Here is a 16,593-nt window from a genome sequence, read left to right on the forward strand (position 1 = left end):
CTGGTAAACTGAGTTTACAAGTGCAAATAAGAAATCATACATAATGAAGTCATTACAGAGTCTCTAACACTGGACTTCGTTGTTGGTGTGCCAGTAAAACTGACTGATTAATCTACTTCCATATAACAGCAGGATAAAACAGCTGCAAACAAGGAGAATTTTGGAAATTAAATGCTGGAACCATTTATAAAGTGAAAACTAACCAACACTAATGGATTAAGTATCAACTGTGGGGCAGGAAAACAATCTGTATGGGAAAAAAATGAAATCAAATCACTACGATAGTGGCAAATAGTTGCTTAATCCATGAGAAAACTGAAGTGTGTCCTGTCTAAAACAGCTTAAAGGAACAGTTTTAAAACAGTTTTGAATAGTCAAAACACTGTTTATTCTAACCTCAAGTTTCTTTCAATATGCAATATTCCACAAAATTTTTTCTAGTGTGATAACAGACTTGGTCAAATGAAAGTGATCCTGAGCTACATCGCCAGTTATTTAAAACTAAGTGCTTAAGTGGTGTCTGTGATAAACCAACTTCTCTCTGTTCTACTCCTGTTCTTCTAATTTTAGTTACCATATAGATTAGTCTGTAGACCTCCTGCATGCTACAAGAGGTATCTGTCATTGAGTCTGACACTATTCCTCAATTTTGACTTCTGTACTCATAGACACAGACAAAAAAATAAGGAAGAAAAAAAGAAAAAGCTGCATTAATTTCCTCATTTTCAATTCTTCCTTCCTTCTAGAAGACTTTGTTTGCTGATAGGAACACTAAAGGTTAAAAAAAAAAAAAAATCAAACTTCAAACAGAAAGTGGTGTGTTGCAACAGCTACTCAAACTCATAATAAAGCCACTAGTACATAAAACAGTTACCAAGCCAAGGAGTTAGAGAAACTTCCAGCTTTCACCTAAAATTTGCTTTCAACACAGGTAAACCAGGAAGAACTCCAGGAAGGGCACATCTATGCACAGAACAGAACAGAAAAATACCTCTGAATTTTACCATGTATCTATCCTTTCTTCTGTTACTTTTTTTTTTTTCAACTGAGAAGCAGATAACCTTCCCCTCCCAGAGACATACTGCTGCACCTGACTGTCAAGCCACTTCACACTTCCTTCACCACCAGGGACTTGCAAAATCTGCTGCAAATTCTACCATACACTGAAAAATTCATGCAGTTCCTTGGTGCAGCCAATACATACCCTTGCATCAAAGATCAGAGGAAACACAGCATTGTCATACTACCATCCTTGATCCTTCCTTCCTTTCTTCCATAGTTCAAGCTTGCTGTTAAACCACTACCAGATAAATTTGCTTTCCTAAAGGTCTGGGACTAAGAAAGGGAGAATTAGAGCAAGAACACTCCAAAAGTAGCTAACACAATACCTACCTTCCCACATTCTCAACAAAAGCACCAACTAATTGCTTGTACTAGGCCTAAATTAAAAATCCTTAGGGATTCAGGAAACTCCCAAATCATGTAAAACAAATCTGCCCACGCAGAAATATTTTTTTAAATTGTGAGATTTTTATCTGACAATGCTAAGTTCAAGTTCTCCTATACGGAATCTTGGTAACTAATCAATACCCTAGGGATGTAGGTATCTGTCGTTATTTTGGTAATTATTTAGGACTCACTATTTTGAAATAAATTGATTATCTCTGATCTGCAAAGAAGTTCACATGCTAAGACAAAGGTCAACAGAAGCTGATCAGATAGATTAAGAGAAAAATAACTCCAGAGAAAATGAACGATCACGACAGTGGTCTCCAAAAATATGAATTTATCCCACTGTGAATAGTGGAGTGCATGTACAGTGTAAAGAAAGACCGAAGCATGTAGTCAAAACAACAATCTCAGACTGGGATCTGGAGCACCACTCTGCTTTCAGCCCATTTGCTTCCTGAATACACCCTCTAATTAAGAAGAATTTTTCATGCTGCCTCTCCCTTCAACATCCACATTCAAGAATTCACAGAATTTTTAAGTAGCATTAGCTCTGGCAACCAAAATAATTTCACCCCAGGAGAGTGCAATTGTAGATGATCTTTTGGACACCGCATGATCCTGAAGAGAGAAAAATGGGAATAATCTTACACTTTCTATGACTCAAAGCACCTAAGACATAAACTAGGAATGTGGGCTTGTAAAAAAAAAAAAAGGGAAAAAAAAAACACCTAAAAAACCTAATCTATAATACTTTAGGTCTAAAACCTTGTCATAGAGCATTCTTCTACTTTTGCGAGGACTAGCTACCTAAAGATTCAAAGATTCTTTATAACATTACATCTGACTCTGTATCTGGAAGAAACCGCTTTCAATATGGTTTACCTCCATAACCTGAGAAATCTGAGGTGATGAGACTGAGCACAGCTGCATACTGCAGCTCACATGCCTACTAAATGATACAAATCTCACTAGAAGAATATAAAATTAAGAGTTAAAATATTGATCCTGTAAAGGTATACATCATACTCATCACACCGTTACTTCAAATTGTTGCTTAGAGATGTTGACAGAAGTCACTCCAGGAAATAAATTCTCAGACATGCATTACAGTTGCAAAACAATTGCATTTGACACACATTTAAGGGAGTCAACAGGCAGTATCCCCTTTACACGACTAAAGCAAGCCTAAATGGCAGCAATTTGTTCTGGAAATACTTACTTCTGATGAGGTCACCATCAGTGCGATTTCCCCAGACAGACTGCTCTTGTATCTCTGGCTGTATACTTTGGTTACTGGAAGGCTGGTTTATGTCTTTATCTCCTGCTGCAATATTCTGTTGGTCAGTTTTTTCTACAGCAAAAGAAATGTGAGATTATTATTAGTTTCTTTGGTATTTTTCTTCTGGGTGAGCAAATCTCATATTTATAAGTTAAAACTAGAGAACACACTGTGCAACTTTCAACATCTCATATATTTTCCTTAAATATAACTCCTAATAAAGACAATTTTTGTTTTCTTAGCCAGATGAAAATGTTCCCTCCTTAAAAAGTCTTTCAGTTATCATTTGTTTAGTCACACAAAATAACAGTCGGCATCTTTTGTAACAACAACAGAGTTTGTTTATGTTCAGTAACTTTCCATGACATTTTCAGATAAAAATTTCAATCTGTCACACACACACACACACAAAACCAGTACTTTTTGCCCATGTACATGTGCCTCTGGCATACAAAAGCTACAGAAATTCCACAAAAGTCTGTTTTTCATTATTTACAATTCAACCTATAATTATTTTTGAAACGTCAATGATGACTACAATGAAATTTATTTTAACACCATGCCATATTCTTCACTAAAAAATTAGATTGTGAATTAGTGATTATATTCAACAGCCTGTAAGGAAAAGAAGAATTATGTTCTCTCTCCAGGCATATACAAGATGCAGGGTAGTTTCCAGAAAATAAATTCTTATGCTTACTTTACAAGAAAGCAGATATTTTTGTTTTGACGGCCTTTATGTTCTCAAGCCAAAGTGAGTGACGGCTTTCATATTCACTGCTGTAGAATATGAGCTTCTATCACTTTCAGGGTGGACTACTTTTCAGTACATGTATAAGATGTAACGTTTACTGTAAAACTAAGGTAAAAATGCATCTGCTGAAAACTGCTAGAGCTCCTTTTTTTCCAAACTAGAACCTGTCTATAAACTATATACCTATATACTTGAATATACGTTACATTTATCACAATGTAATGATTTCATATCCACTAGTAAAGCAATTGTTCTGGTTCTGAGATGCAGCAAAATCGCTTATTTCTACAGCTTCTACAGTTAGCTTCTCTATGTAGCCAACAATAGTTTTAATTTAAATCCTAACTTTCTGCCTGTTATCCACCCTATTAAACTGAGCCACTGAACATCATTCAAAATAATATATGCCATATTGCATGTATAGTAGCACGTGCCTTCAAGCACTGCTGCTCCTCTTCTATTATTTTCCACCTCTGAAATATCTGACCCTGCTACCTACATGTTACTTCTCTCTCAGTGCTCCCTCATATCACCATTTCTTCAATACCTTGTCAATATCTCCTCAAGTCCATACTGAGATGAATAGTTTTCATTAGGATTGGTGCAAAATTACCTAATTGGAAAGATATTCATCAACTTCAATGAAGAATTTTGCATACTGTCCTTTATAACCTAACTTCACCTAGACACTCATCCCCTCCAAAGCCAAAACCAAAATCAAACACAGATTTTCTTGAAGCTCTTTCACAGACCCCAGTCACAAATTATTTATCCCAGATATCTATCACAAATATGACTGTACTGAAGTATAACGATTTTGTCTGTGCAGTCGGGCATTAGGTGCAAATGTATCTCAGAAGTGTTTGAAAAGTGCCCTGAAATAGGCTGAATGAAAATAAGTAGTGTCCTGGAGAGAGCAAGTGTAAAGAACTGCAAGCACAGTACAATCTCCTTTTCATACAGAGTAAGCTTAAAGGAGCTATTTTAAGAGATTTTGCTCTTAAACTACTTTACTGCAGTAACAACACTTAAGATTACAACAATATCTACCCTGCAGCTGTAGTACAAAACAGGAGAGTTGCTGCATACAATTTTCTTGTATAGGATACAAGTTTGTAGAGCCCTACTATTTGATGTAGTAAACAATGAACAACTGTAAGGAAAGATTAGTATTAGCATTTGTGGGGCTGTTGTTCTAGATTATGTTTTTATCTGCAAAAATTGAAGGAGCGCAGAATGCAACCAAAATATCATTATTCATAGGAATTTGGTTTTCATTCCTCTGCTTGTTTTCTGTTCTGTATATATTCATAAACATTTTTTCTTTATGGGTTTTATTTGTGTTTTCCATGTTTACTTTCACTGTTCTAGCTGGATATGACAAACAGCCAGTGAAAACCTTGTAAACAATATTATCAGTTCACAAGAAAGAAGAAGCACTATTAAGAAACAAAGAAAACAACTGCAATTTAATACCAATTAACATGAATTGAGTGAATATTCTTTAGTTTATTAAATTTGTATTAAATCTTCCCCATGAATGTTCCTACTGATAACTTCAAAATTGCACCAGTGACATTAAGCATTTATTTGATATTCTACTTTCCACTTCTTTATCACCCTAAAGAGAAGCCAAACTCCTGTCAGATGCTGCCATAGTGATGTGTAGGTCAGAGCTAAGCACCACACAGCTGCTCCTTCCCTCCCCAGTGGGGCACGGGGGAGAGAACAGAAAGAGCAAAAGTGAGGAAACTTGTGGGTCAAAATATACTAGTAATAAGTGAAGACAAGAAGAAGAAAAACAAATCAGAAGCAAGTGACATAAAGGCAATTGCTCACCACCTCCTATAAGTTTTCAAGCAACAGATACATCCCCGAAAAAACCTTCTCTCAGTTCCTGCTGCGGAGCACGAGGATATATGGTACAGTCAGTTCAGTTCAGCTGTTCCAGCTGCGTCCCCTCCAGCCTCCTGCCCACCCCCAGCCTCTCACCAAGTGACTGAGGGATATGCTGTGCAAGCACAGCTCAGGAACAGCCAAACCACTGGTGTGTTATCAATGCTGTTTTAGTCAGAAATCCAAAACACAGAACCAGAGGCTGCTCTGAAGAAATCTTTCTTCATCCTAGCCAGACTTGGTGCAGTGGGGATTTAGAAAAAGTGTGTTTTAAGTTGTATTTAAATTTTTTTGTATGTTCACACTACTAAAAAACTGATGCGCAGAACACTGAAAATAAACAAATAGTGGAGTCCTAATTGTTATTTTTCTTGGAAGTGCACCAGGCCTAAATTTTTAGTACAGAGGCATTTCTTAATCATTCCTTTACAAGAAACAGCTGATGATGGGATCATAGTATCTCTCTTTTTATTTTTATCCCTCTTGAAGCATTACTACAACATATCAACAACTGATCCCACATGAAAACAGCCTCAAGAACACTCTTGAGTCTGTATTTTGTTGATGTCATTACTTTTTGGTTTAGGTGCGTAAAAATAGTTATGGGTACTTTATAAAAGGTAATGAATTCATGAGACCAGTAAAAATCCACATAAAGACCTCAATCTTCTCTGATGTGCCATGCTTGTGGCAGAATAGGGTTAATAAAACCTGCAGCAACCACCAGTACTAATGGCTGGATATTGCCACAGTCAAGCATGTCATTTTTCCGCTGTATTTTCAAATAAATTTGTAACACTTCTCTGCTTTAATTAAGCTTAGCCTTAAGAAATTTTATGTAATATTTATTTGGTATGTTAGCTTCTGCTTCATCTAGTACACTCTTCCACTCTCCAGTGACTAACCTTCAAAACTGACAGCCAAGAAGAAAACCAGATGCTCTTCTAACAGTTCAAATAATGGAAGGAAAAGAATCATTATGTTCTGAGTCTGGCTGTGCTGTGAAATCCAATCTCTCCTCAAAACCACTGCAAGTTACTCTAGGTTATGTCAGAAAAGCAACACAGCCTTCTTACCCAGACACTTGGTTCTACTGATGTGCTCAGCCACCTGATCAGCAACCCAAACGGTTATGTACCTCCTCTAGATGAGCAGCAGCAGTCCCTGAGCTGAGCTCCTTGCCAAAAGCCCTGTGGGTTTGATGGCCACACAGATCACTCTGATTTATCCTGAACATAAGCATGGGCAAAAACTCTACTTGTGCAAGGAATAATGCAAATGTAAGGTTTAAATAAGGAAAAGAAGGAACGTGGAGGCCAAGTAAAGAATTGGGACAATTAACAATCTAAACTGTACCCATGTTACAGAAAAGACAAAAATTAGAAACTTGATTCACATCTAAAAATGTCTGTTTCATGAAATAAATGAACAAAGTGAACTGCTGCTTCTGAGTTATTTGGAATTATTAGTTTAAAGCATACATAAATCAGTTTTATAATACATTAATTCATTGTACCACAATCTTTTTATATTTGTTTTTAGAATTACACAGCAATACATGCATATTTCATGGAATAAATCTTTGTATTTACAGTTGCAAATGATTGCAATATTGATTTTTAAGTTCTGTTTTGGTTTAATTAGCATGCAAACTGACAGAAAACACACAAAAAAAACCACAGGTAAAGGATGTGCATTTGAAGGACACACCTCAGAGAACTCGAGTCTGTGACAAACACCCACCTCTCCTTCTTTAAGTGCTTGTCCATTTTTATCTTTACCTTCTAGCTGACTCCAACCACCTACTGTCTCGCTTGAGTTTACACAGAAATGTGTCCTAATGAGTTCAAACGCAGTTACAGCAAGACTGAGTTATCAAACATAGAAACATACCTTAATGCATTGAAACTACCTACTATCCAACCCCTCCACAAGCAAAAAAATGAAACTGAGTTCCCATATTGAGTAGGTTGGAGAACCTCATACTGTCACAGGCAGCTGATTTCTATTCATTAGATGACACATAATACCATGAACTGACATAGCCCTCTCTTTCAAAAAGCTCAGTGATGAAAAGTGCTAGACCTGCAACATAACAAACTGGACTTCAGAAACTGGTTCAGAGTTTACGCAATGATACAGGGACATAGTAGACAAAAAAAGTTAAAAAATCCTGCAGCTGTCACAACTAAAGGCTTTGATGTTATGGCATTCATTTTCTGTTCACCAACAATATGGGAGGCAGCACCAAATAAAGTAAAAGCAGCTGCTGGTAAAGCCTTCTGGAAACCTGAGTGCGTCCTTCTCATCAAGGAGGCAGAAACAAGCAGAATGGACTTGCATAGCTGACCACCATGAAGAATGCAGAAACAAGAGCACGTCAATACTTTCACTATGTAAGGGCAGAAGAATGATGAAAGCATGAGGTAAAGCTTACTTAGACACCTAGATATGACACTGCTGGGATGTATGAGGGCTGCTCCAAAAGTAATGTCTCCTATTTTACTACATCGGCCCACAATACCTGAAGCAAGTGGTGGTATGGCAAGAGAGATCGAACATCCCGTCAACATTCCTTTACATGGTACTGCTGTGTGACAGATGCCAGCACAGGGGTAGTCTTATAAAGCAGCATCTGATGTTGTATGAAGAAAAGGTGTGTCAATGAATTCCTGCACGTGGAAAAAATTGCATCCATTGAGATTCGTTGATGCTTGCTGAATATTTATGGAAACCAAACAGTGGATGTGAGCACAATGAGGCAATGGGTGGTGTGTTTCAGCAGTGGTGACGTTGACAGCGGGTCACACCTGCTGATGCAGACTTTTAGGAGCACAGCATGCAGGCTCTTGTTCATCACCGGTGAAAATACACAGCTAATGGTGGTGACTATGTTGAAAAATAGCATGTTTTAGCTGAGACTTTTCTCTACCAAATAGTGTCACAGTATTCTTTGTCTCTGTTGTAGTTCCATGGAAATAAATAGGAGACACTACTTCTGGAGAGACCTACACATTCTGGACTAGTGCTCTAGTCTCAAGATCATTTCTTGGCTAGGGTGCATCAGGCACATTCCTGCAGTGCATCTTCCCGATTATTTAGTTCAAAAGGAATCCGGTCCAGGTCACTCCCCAAGAAAGCAAATCAAAGCAGGGGTGAACAGAAGGTTCAGTTCAAAACAGCACTGCTGATCCAAATGAAAACACTAGCACAGAAACGCTCATCGCTGGACGCTACTCAATAGGAAGAAAAATCAAGTGTTTAAAGTAAATCCTAACTTCTGAAGGTCTGAAATAGAATTTGAGAAGAATGACTGCAATATAAAACTTGCCTATGAGATGAAACAAAAATATTTCAAATTTGATGCAAGACCTTAACAGTCAGCTCAGTGAAATACAAGTCTATCACACCCATGTAGACATGAATCACTTTACTGGAACTGCATGTACATGAAACTGAAAGCAGAAGTCTATTATTATGACTAGCTAGAGTCAGACACTTCTGAAAGTTTTAGGTACTGCAGTCAGTAATGTTTAATAAACGCTTTACTGCTGACTAAAAACTACAGAACTAATTAACACAGATTCTCTAAACTCTCTTCAGATTAAGTGGAAATTCAAATAGGGCAAGCCCTTCCCAGGTTTCAGCAATTTGAGTGTATAACTTAACCATTAAAACAGAAATCCATTACTCTTAACACTGGGGCATTGCTAGCAAAGTGCAACAGTCACGGTGACAGTAATAGGTGTTGCTTCAAGAATTCCCAGAGATTCCTACAGAGAGTTTTCTGTCACCTCATCTTACCTAGCGCTGTAGTGCTCCTGGTCATGAAAACAGCTGAAGACACAGAATACTAAGGGGTTTGAATCGCATCATTGAAGATGATCATCATTGTGCCACATTGTTTTTGTGGTTTTCTGAATGGAGGTTCTGAATGAACTAATGTTGCTGTATATGGTTTTCTTCAGACACCAAACCATAACTGCATCTCCACTCAGCAACAGTGATTTGCACATGAGAGAACTGCCACTTACAGAATCTGACTCTTAGTATTTCTACTAGACTCAGCCATACACACCACATCACCTAATAAAAAAATCTGATGGATCTCCATTGCCTAAATGGCTATTAGAAATTTCTAATAGTTTAAGTGCAATTATTTTTTTCTTTACTTCTTTACATTGTTTGCAAATTCAGAAAGTTAAAATATTAATTCACCTGTTATTCTATTCAGTCAGTTAATAATGGGCAAAGGTAGAAGCATTCTAACCCCCTTATAGATGATAAAGCTGCATTTTCTAAAATGTGGCTTGATTCCCAAAATACAGTTCCATGCCTGTTGAAGTTCTCTCTTGCACTCTCTGGTTTATTCAAATGCAGAGGATTTAATGGAAGAAGTCTACCCATAGTCCAAGCAACAATCATGGTGTGACCTCTAATATACAAAATGTTCTCCTTAAACCAGAAAGGCTGCTGGTCACAAACCGTCAAATTCCTTGTTAAGAGATGCTGAACTATTCTGGCACTTGCCAGTGCTGAAAATACTTGATCACAGCCAAATTAAAAGGGTACAGATAAGACACTATGCATTCTGACTACATTGTACTGCACGTAGGTAGAAGTAGTCATACTTTGATTCCAAGGGCTATGGAGAGCAGCAATGATGTGAGCAAGATGTTGAACAGCTCACAACTAGACTTACGCTTTTGCAAGGACGTGGCAAAACATGAACCCAGTGTTTGCAGAAATTAGGTTAAATCTTTCGTCCTCTTTCAGCAGCAGACTATTCACACAAATAATGGTTTAAGGACTGAAACCGAGTATTGATATTGCCAAAAAAGAGCACCATTTCATCAACTATCTCTCACAGCATGCTAAGTGTGGAGGGGCAAAGTCCCAAGATTCTCACAAATATTTATATATGCATTAAATCAAAAATGAACTAGAAAAGAACGGTGGCAGCAGAGAAGATGAGAGAGCATATTGCTTAAAGCAGTGCATGAACACTTTCTCAAGTTAAGAAAGTCAGAGAATGCCGCATCTGTAGGCCAAGCTGAATCTCAACCCCAAGTTTAGTTCTTTTGTTCGTTTCCTCCACATTGTAGCATAGCTATTTGCTGAGTATTTACAGTTCAGTTGGAATTTCTTTTCCTTTTATGAAAAAGAACAATTAGGTTTCAGCATCTGAATATTTATGAGAGCAAACAAAAAGGAGCACCTTGAAATTTGGATTTTTTTATGACACCTCACTGAACTTCAGAAGAGAACCGAAGTTCATTCTCAGGATGCAAGGTATCTACAACAGGTAAACAAATATAGAACACACGTTAAAGCATGTTGCTACCAATCAGAAATTCTTGCTCACTAGGATGTGCTTAAAACTTTGCTATGTGTAAATCATTTTTTTCTGATTAAAGAATTTTCATTCCTAGGTGGACAAAAATCTAAAGGATCTCATTGTAAATACAAGGAGTCATCAACTATCTACTAGAAGATGATTCCAAGTAAATTAATAATCATTTCAACACACTACAACACTAGCCCATCTCCAGAAATAACGTGAATTTCAGCCACAGCTTTTACAATGATCTCCAAATTCTACAGAAGTCAGTGTACTTTGTGGGTTGGTACAGAAAGAGCTGGAGGGTGCTGAAAGTTCCAGATATATTATCTGAGATCTTCAGTCCTGGAATATCACAGCTACCTTACCCTGTAACCACACACTGCAAAGCTGACAACAGAAATGCTGGAATATAGACTGGAAATGTTATGAACTCACCTCTTCCTCTTTCCACCCCCATTTCCCCAACAGAATTAGACTTGAAAAAAAGCAACAAATATCCACAGTTATCCTTAAATCTAAGTTCACTAGAATTTTGAAAAAAAAAAATGAAAAGCATGTTTGAATGCTGAACTGAGTAAAAAATATGAAAAAGGCGTTATCTTTCTGTGAACTAAGCATGCCCCTTAAAACTCATCATGTGCCTTGAAAGGTGTGGCCGGTGAGCAAACCTGAATCAACACATTACACTTCTTTGAACCTTAGTGATCCCTGAAAAAGTCACTCTACAACCTTTCACTTTGACAGCTCTGAGCTGTAGCCATGCCTTTCAGGCTCTGCAAGAACTTGTCTGTGTGCAGGCCACTGTTCTTCTCCTTATTTTCCGTAAGAATAAGAGCAGGTATTGAAAATCTTACAGAAATCGAATCATATACAACTTTATTTCATAATAAAAACACAATTCAAGTGGCACTGTAAGAAGACTGTTCTCCAGGCTAGTTAGCTCACTGGCTTGAAAGTCCCCTAACTCTGATGCATGGCCTACACAATGCATTTTAACGAGGGTGGCCACTGAATCACTTGACAGAGAAAAGCAACACATGGAAAATAAACATGTATCACAAATACTGCTTTTTCTGGCCAAAACATGATTCTAAGAGTTCTGTTCCGCCTGATCTTCTGTATCTAATCTTCTATTATTTTTTTTTTTACTGTTTAGAAGTTGTGAGTCATTCTCCAGGACAAAAAAAAAGAACCCAAAACAATAAGATAAGTATAAGCCAATTTAATATGTCTCCCTGCCAGACTTTTTTTTTTTAAAAAAAAAACTTTGCTACGGATACTTTCTGGTTTCTCAAATGAGTCTTCAACTTTGATTTCACATAGCTATTGATTTTCCGTGTTACAAAAGCAGAGGCTGCATCTTTAATCCGCTGTTGCACAACCGAGTTACCAGGCTCTGCTAAGTTAACCTCTTATGTATAAAGTCACAGCCTTTGAACAACCTTATTTGTCTGTTCTTCAGAGGCAGAAAACTGCTGTCAGAACTCCGAAAAACAAAGCTGTAGCTGTAAATGCAAGAAAAGAAATAAGTCTCATCTTCACAGGCCAGAACTCAGCAGTCAAACACACTGCCCTGCTTTGAGGACAACCTACAGTACACCTTGTCAAACTCCTCTACATGAAGGCGATCAGAGCATCAATACACTCTGTGCAAGTGCAAACTGCACAGTTTGAAGGATTTCTCACTACGATGAACACGCTTTTGAAGAACAGTTGAGCAGTAAACACAAAACAAGAGAACAGTCTCTGAACAGGCATTAGGCGTAGGACCACAGTAAACTAAGAGGAGAAAGAGGCATGCGCCCTTCCCACCTGCGCAGCACTGCTGGCCCAGGACTGCCCTTCTCAACTCACTGCAGGGCTGAGAAGAGGAGCTTGGCAAAGAGCTCCAAAAAACAAACGCCAAAGCTGAGCAACGAGGAGGCGGTTTCAAGGAGCAGCATCTGCCTCTCAATGACTGCAGCTTTTCAAGCAGTGAGAAGCAGGGCTGACATCAGTGCATCCTTTATTTCTTCCCGTTTTGCGTTTTTTGCATAGGATATTTCTGGCTAAAACAATAAAGGCGGGGCAGTGAAAGTGTTACAGAGGTACACCAAGGAGGGGCCGGGGAGCGGGGAGCGGCGAGGGGTTAAAACCCACAAAACCAATCAGTAAACGCATCATTCAAATAAAAGGCGCAACAATTACCGAGAAACTTTAAAGCGACTCACCTCGAGGGAGCGAGATCAAAGCGCTGCCGTCACTCGGAGCCCGCTCTGGCCCTTCAGGCCCTGGAGGAAGAGGTTCCCTCACTTGGGACATCTGCCAGCTCTCACCGAGTAGCGCAGAGCCTGCACTCCCTCCAGCCGAACTAACACGCCGCCCTGCAGGAACAAGCACGCGAAAGGACTCGTTAGCGCGTTCTACGCAGAAAACTCACGGCTCGGGGCGCGGGACCGCGGAGGGACAGCGACGGAGCGGCGGCAACTTCGCGGCCGGGCGCGCCGCCCGCCCCCCGCGGCGACACCCGCGGGACCGGGGGGCGGCGGCCGCGGGCGAGGGGAGGGCGGCGGCGGCCCGGCAGCTGAGGGGCGCGGGGCCCCACGCGGCGCGTTGGGGCGCGCCCTACCTCCGCATTTCCTCCCGCACCGCCGCGCCGCCTGGCCCTCCTCCGCGCCCCCGCTCCCCCGGCGACCTCCGCCTCGCGCGCCCCGCGGGCCTTCCCCCGGGCACACGCGTGCACTCACGCACCCGCACTCGCCCCCCGCCGGCCCCCCGCCGCTGCAGTCACTGCTTTGCCATCATTTCCGGACGATGAAACATCCCACTCCGGCTGGCGGCGAGCGCGGTTCGGGGCGGCCGCTGTGCGTGTCCCGCCGCCCGCCAGTGCCGGGCCGCGGGCTGGGCCGCCCCCCGCCCCCAGCCGGGCCTCCCGCCACGGGAAGTCCCCGGGAGGCCGAAACCCGTCAGGCAGAAATAGGGAGAAAGAAAAAAAAAAAACAAAAAAAAAACAAAAAAAAACACCGCCACCCTGAAAGGAAGGCTTTCATGCCTGGACAGGGCTTGCAGCTGTAGGGTTTGGCTGAAGCACTTCCCATGGTGCAGCCGCTGTCTCAGAAGTTGTGCGCTGCGGTGGTTACTGTTTGCCTTCACCCCGTCGCGCCTCAGAAAGCGGGCAGCCTGGTCAGGAGAAGGGCTGTGGGCCTCTGCTGCCGTCCGGCCTGCCGCCCCTCAGACCTGCCCCGGCCTGTGTGCCTCTGCCCGCAGCACGGCATGGGTATGCGAGGAGGAAGGACAACACACGTATTTTTCAAATGCAGTAACCCAGAGAGCAAACCACTCCTTCCACTAGTACCTGCCTAGCAGCCTTACCTGTGTTTCTCTAAACACATTGCTTTCCCATTACACCAATTGGATTGGTTGGCTTACGCTCTCTTGCTGCCTACACTATGGAGTGCTGCCATTACTGCTCATCTGCACCACTGTGCCAATACACTAAGATACCTTCCACATCCTACCCCAGCTCTGTACACCTCTCTCGTTATGTGTTCATCTTTAGTCTGTAATTTCTTTAAAAGATAGAAATTTTGGCATGGCTTGGTAAAGATGCTTTACTGCTGTAAATCCCATCACAGTGGACAAGCAGGTACCTTCTAGGAAACTGGAACAAGGAATTAAGAATAGCCAAATTATAAACTTGGGTGCATCCTAACATGGGAAAAGAGAACTGATGGATATTGCTTCTGATCATAAGCACTGAGTAATGTGGTCAGATATTAAAAGTTCTCCTCTTAAAGCTGAGCATTTCCCTGCAGTGCTCACAAACTGACCGTATAGCATAAGTACCTGAGTAGGAGCCATTTCCTTTGGGACACCACCCACTTCAGGGCCTCCTCTAATTGCAAAAGCCATCACAGTTTGGCTTTATCATTGGTCACAACTGGTGCAAGAGGTAAGTGTCACGCAACTAATAAGAAATGCTATTTCAGCTTTATATATTTTCTGCTGAGAAATACGATCATTTCTAAGTATTTCAGTAAACTAAGATGTTCTTTGGTACAACATAATGTTTCTTTAGGCTTTTTCATGATATAATGGGGAAAAAAAAATGTGCTATGTTCGGAAGAAGCCAAGTAAAAATTCCATTTAGCGCATACGAACTTAATATTGCACTGCATAATAATAATGTGGGTATCAATATCTGCGCTGCTCATCTAAGAAAACATTACATAACTTTCCACAGCACCAGTATAAAACAGCTGCTTCTTTCCTCACTGTCCTGGAGGCAGAGCACTTCAGGCATAAGGTAGAAGGACTTACCTCAAACTCACAAGTAAGTCAGTAGCAGAAGAGAGGTTATGACTCATCCTCAACGTCCAAGCCTGTGTTTTTCCCTCTGAAACTGGGAAACAGCACAGAACAGTGGGAGGAGCGACAATTTAGCCGGCCACACCCTGCCTTCAAAATGTTTCATTGGATAATACATGTCTATCTAGCAGATAACATCCAGGTTTTATGGCTTATTTTTTTTAGCTTTATCTATAAAGCACACACGGTAAATGTCTTGGTGTTCAGTTTATCTTTTTCAAAAAGATGATGGCATGAAGTCACTCCATGAAGGCTCTGCTGTGTAGCTGCCTACATGGAGATTGAAACAACCAAACCAATGAACGGAAGAGGATCTCCAGCTGATGTTGCCATACTGCCATTAATGCAGTGTGCAGTAAGCCCAAGCAAAATCAAATAAAACAAGTTTGAATAATTCAATACGCAAAAAGTTTGGTTCACTGAAATAACATTAAAAATACCGTGCAACACATTCAACTGGATTGAAAAGCTGTGGTGCTGTTTGTACCACAATTGTTTTACTGATTGTGTAAAGATAGATCCAGATGTGGTCACTGTTAGTGAGATACCGCAGATAGACAAAATTCACTGGCAGAAGCCAACAAAATAGCACATTCCTGACAGCCTAACACTGCTAATCTAAACTGATTGTTTCATACTGTTGCTTAAAGTTTCTGTTTTTCTAAACTATTATTGAAACTTCTGAGGGAGTGGGCAGCCTAACAGCAGCAGCCCTTCAGCAAACATGGGACACAATGGATCTTACTGTAGGAACCAGGGTACAGGCTGTTGCACGTATATATTCCACTACACTCTTCCATTACTAGATCAGAAAATTCAGGTACGCTTTTCAAGACCATAATGGCAGATCTAGGAGGTGGATGTGAAGGTAAGCTCAAAACATTTTTAAATGCAGTAAGTGTAGTCTGTAGGCAGGCAACATTTTTCTAAAAGCCCTCTCTATGGTTCTATCCTTACTGAACATTTCAGGAAAACAAAATCCTATTAAAAGTGCATAAAATTCAGAGCACAGTTATATGTATTCAGGACAAAACTGACCATCACCATTTTCTAGTCTGACCTCCCACACAAGACGTAAAATAGATATCACCTCCAACCAAAATAAGGCTCATCACTGAGTGGAAGTATTTTAGAAAGATGCAAGTTGTTATTTAAACTAAATCCATTATATCCCCAAAAAAGCCTGCTCCAAATTTTAGGGTATTTTTACTTACATTATTAAAACCTTAAGCTGTATTGTAGCTTGAGTTTTCCAAGTAAAAATTTCAGTCTGAATTCTTTTGGATATCTGTTTCTTAAGGAGGAAGAGCTCTGGCTGGCAGAGCTACTCTTCTCAGCAAGGCTGAAGAAAGTTTGTGTGTAGCTTCAAAGAAAATAAAAATACTTCAGTAGATATATTACTGCTTATGCAGTGAAGAGGAGTGATTGTTAAATAGCTGGATTGGTACAGGTGTAGCTGCCCGGATTTGCTCCCCATCCCTATTTTCTCAAGATTACTCTTAAACAGATGTTGTCTTCCTT

General features: G+C 40.3%; 1 protein-coding gene across 1 annotated transcript in view; it reads right to left on the reverse strand.

The window, feature by feature from the left end:
• Positions 1 to 14,616, reverse strand: part of MDFIC (MyoD family inhibitor domain containing) — a 49,977-nt gene extending 35,361 nt beyond the window's left edge. The window contains exons 1-4 of the mRNA XM_046943766.1: positions 14,551 to 14,616; positions 13,456 to 13,633; positions 12,936 to 13,088; positions 2,672 to 2,803 (exon numbers count right to left, since the gene is read on the reverse strand). Coding sequence (XP_046799722.1) covers positions 2,672 to 2,803; positions 12,936 to 13,088; positions 13,456 to 13,633; positions 14,551 to 14,616 — 529 coding nt within the window. The remainder of the gene's footprint in view (positions 1 to 2,671; positions 2,804 to 12,935; positions 13,089 to 13,455; positions 13,634 to 14,550) is intronic.
• Positions 14,617 to 16,593: the final 1,977 nt, after the last annotated feature.

The sequence above is a fragment of the Gallus gallus genome, chromosome 1, assembly GCF_016699485.2.
Source record: "Gallus gallus isolate bGalGal1 chromosome 1, bGalGal1.mat.broiler.GRCg7b, whole genome shotgun sequence".
Lineage (NCBI taxonomy): Eukaryota > Metazoa > Chordata > Aves > Galliformes > Phasianidae > Gallus > Gallus gallus.